General features: G+C 45.4%; 1 protein-coding gene across 1 annotated transcript in view; it reads right to left on the reverse strand.

The window, feature by feature from the left end:
- The window catches only part of SARC_00861 (hypothetical protein), a gene marked incomplete at both ends in the record, with an annotated part of 4,473 nt that extends 921 nt beyond the window's left edge, over positions 1-3,552 (reverse strand). Inside the window, 3 exons of the mRNA XM_014305435.1 lie at positions 122-1,158; positions 2,211-2,533; positions 3,098-3,552. Of these exons, the coding sequence (XP_014160910.1) occupies positions 122-1,158; positions 2,211-2,533; positions 3,098-3,552 (1,815 nt within the window). The remainder of the gene's footprint in view (positions 1-121; positions 1,159-2,210; positions 2,534-3,097) is intronic.
- Between the last annotated feature and the right edge of the window lie 270 nt (positions 3,553-3,822).

Raw genomic sequence — 3,822 nt, forward strand, 5'->3', positions numbered from 1 at the left:
ATATATATATATATATATACTTATTTATTTATGTATGAATACATGTGCGTACGCATATATGTACATCCGTAGTATATATATATATATACATATACATACATATACGACAATAGCCACATACCTGCAGTGTCAAGAACATCTGCGTGTACGGCTCCATCCGTATCAGATACGACGCGACAATCATTGCCGACGAGAAGTGTGTGCCGTAGTGAAAAGGCGGCGTCTCACCCGTAGGATCCTCCCAGTTGTTGTACCGTTGCGTGTAGTACTGCGCACGCTCGGGCGTTTGATTGCCCATGGGCTTGGATAAATCACGGAAGGTCTTGGGATCGTTCAGGTCCAGTGTTTCGCTGTCATAGTCCGCCAGTATCCATGGAAACACTGGGTATTGGGTTAGGTCGTTATAGGACCTTCCAGCCCAAGTGTTGATCCACATCAAGTACTGGAAATTGGACAACTCACCCGCCACCCACCGTTGCGTAGGCGACCGCTCACCCCACAGCTGCGAGAATACGCCCTTGGACTCTTCGGCAATGTCTCTAAACCCGGCCGAGACCAGGGTCTGCCCGGCCACGTCCATGATACCCTTGGAGATGCTCTTGGAGAACGATCCCACGGTGCTGTGAATGAGCTTCTTGTACACGTTATCCCGATCACTCTTCACAAACGCCAACAGGTGGTCTCTGCCGTCGTCCGAGAAGATCTCCACGGCCACCTCACGTAGCAGGAAGCGTCGCTTGTGCACCTCCTGAACACACTTGTACGGGCACTTGATGATCCCACTGTCATCCCCCATCTCCGTCTTGACCTCTCGCGTGGCTTCGGGGTCCGTGGCCCCGAAATTGTCCGCCAGTTTGGGGACAATAGGCCGGTAGTTGTCACCCAACTCCAGCACCGCCGCGGCCATCTCCATGATGGTGCTCTTCTGCGTGGCGGCATCGTATACATAACGATACCCGTCGATGATGTAGATGTTACGCTTACACAGCAGCAGCACGCTGTCCACAGCGTCTAAGCCCTGGATACGGCTGCAGTTGAAGCAGAACTGGATGGCGTCACCCGGCTCTAACTGGCGCATGATGGTCATGTCTTCTTCTTTGAAGTCCTCGTCGGTGTCATCGTCGGACTCGGAGCCTATCGCCTCGTCCTCAGCTGTGTCTGTAGGTAGGTAGGTGGATAGGCAGGTAGGTAGGTAGGCAGGTAGGTAGGTAGGCAGGTGGGCAGGTTGAATAAGACAGAATGAAAGATAAACAGGCTTTAGATAGATATATAGATACATGGATAGATTTATAGTATATAAATACGCAGATAGACACGTAGATAGAAACGTCGATAGATACATAGATACATAAATAGACAAAATAGATAGACACCTACATACTTGGATAGATACGTAGATATATAAATACATAGATAGACACGTAGATAGAAACATCGATACATACATAGATACATAAATAAACAAATATATAGACATATACATATATAAATATATAGATAGGCACATACATATATAAATACATAGATAGACACGTAGATAGAAACATCGATACATACATACATACATAGATACATAAATAAACAAATAGATAGACACATACATATATAAATACATAGATAGACACATAGATAGAAACATCGATACATACATAGATACATAAATAAACAAATAGATAGACACATACATATATAAATATATAGATAGGCATATACATATATAAATACATAGATAGACACGTAGATAGAAACATCGATACATACATAGATACATAAATAAACAAATAGATAGACTCATACATATATAAATACATAGATAGACACATAGATAGAAATATAGATACATACAAAAATACATAAATAAACAAATAGATAGAAACATAGATAGGCACATAGATATATAAATACATAGATAGACACGTAGATAGAAACATCGATAAATACAAGGATACATAAATAAACAAATAGATAGACACATAGATATATAAATACATAGATACACACGTAGATAGAAACACCGATACGTACATAGATACATGGATACATAAATAGACAAATAGACACATACATACTTGGATAGAAACATAGATATATAAATACACAGATAGACATGTAGATAGAAATATAGATACATACATAGACACACAAATACACAGTCACACATGTATATCTCCATATATACCTACACACGTGTACACATCACCGGCCCATACCTGCTGGGGCGTTGCCGTCCTTGCTATCCGTCTGCGGGTCTTCTTCCGTGCCCTTCTCCTCCGCCTCTCCCGTCACCTCTATACTCTCCCGCCCCTCACTCTCTGCCTCCGCACCCGTGCGCATGAGCGTATCGGCCGAAAACACCTTAAAGTCCGATAGCTCAGACAGCTCGGAGATGACCTCCTGCTCCTTCTGCGTGAGTGTTTCGCATGGGTCGGGCGTGGCTGTGGCGGTGGCTTGTGCGCGAGTGTTCTGTTGGCTCTGTAATGCGCTGCTGCCGTCGGTGAGAAGACCAGCGTACGTCTCGACAAAGTCATAGTTCCTGGGGGTGGTATAGTTGTGTAGGGTTTTAGGGTTTTTAGGGTAGTGTGATATAGGTGCATGTGTGTGTGTGTGTGTGCATGATGTGTAGTGTATTGCAATGAACATAGAGTGTTTTGCAGATGGCATGAGAGGAGAAGTTTATATACACAGATGTGTTTACTGAGGGTTTAGGGTGTAGGAACCGTAAAACCCTTAAAACCCTAAAACTGAGAAATTATAGACGTTGAACGAGGAGGTTGAAGATTTCAGAGTCTAGGGTTTAGGGTTGAACCAGTATCGGATGGGCTTACTCAGGAATCATAGATGTGGTGTGAGCACGCACATATAAAAGCACTCACACATTTACACACATGCTACGACATACTACAACACACACATGCATGCACATGCCATAATACACACACACACACATGTATACACATGTACACACATGCTACGACATACTACAACACACACATGCATGCACATGCTATAATACACACATACACACATGTATACACATGTACACACATGCTACAACACACACACACACAAACATGTATACACATTTACTCACACACACCTGCACAGACGCCTCCTGACGCGTGCAGGCCCTTCAATCACATCCAGCTTCCAGTACGCATCCTGCTCAATCTCTTCGCCATACAGCCCCCTCTCGCGCCACAGATTGCTAAACATGTAGTTGGCGCGTATGCTGATATAGTTCTGGCTGTCCACATAGTGCTGCCGGTACTTGCCAAACATGTTGGCCTCATACACGTGGATGCTCTCTACTGTGCCCATGGTCTGTCCCCTGAGCTTGTGCATGGTCTCCTGTACCTTTGTGTCGCGTCGGATGTGTTGCTGTAACACGTTAGAGCGCGAGTGTCGCCGTTGTACGGTGGCGTACTCGCGCACACTCGACACCTGTGAGTGAGCGAGGAGACGGGCAGACGGGAGATGAGTGGGGAAGGACGGGGAGAGGGCGTACACGCATAGCACATACACATGCAAGCCAGGAGGAAAGCTCACACACATGCAAGCCAGTAGGTAAGCTCGCACACATGCAAGCCAGGAGGTAAGCTAACACCCATGCAAGACAGGAGGTAAGCTCACACCCATACAAGCCAGGAGATAAGCTCACACCCATGCAAACCACGAGGTAAGCACACACACATGCAAGCCAGGAGGTCAACTCACACACATGCAAGTCAGGAGGTAAGCTCACACACATGCAAGTCAGGAGGTAAGCTCACAACCATGCAAGCCAGGAGGTAAGCTCACACCCATACAAGCCAGGAGGTAAGC

This window comes from Sphaeroforma arctica, assembly GCF_001186125.1.
Source record: "Sphaeroforma arctica JP610 unplaced genomic scaffold supercont1.30, whole genome shotgun sequence".
Taxonomy (NCBI): Eukaryota; class Ichthyosporea; order Ichthyophonida; genus Sphaeroforma; species Sphaeroforma arctica.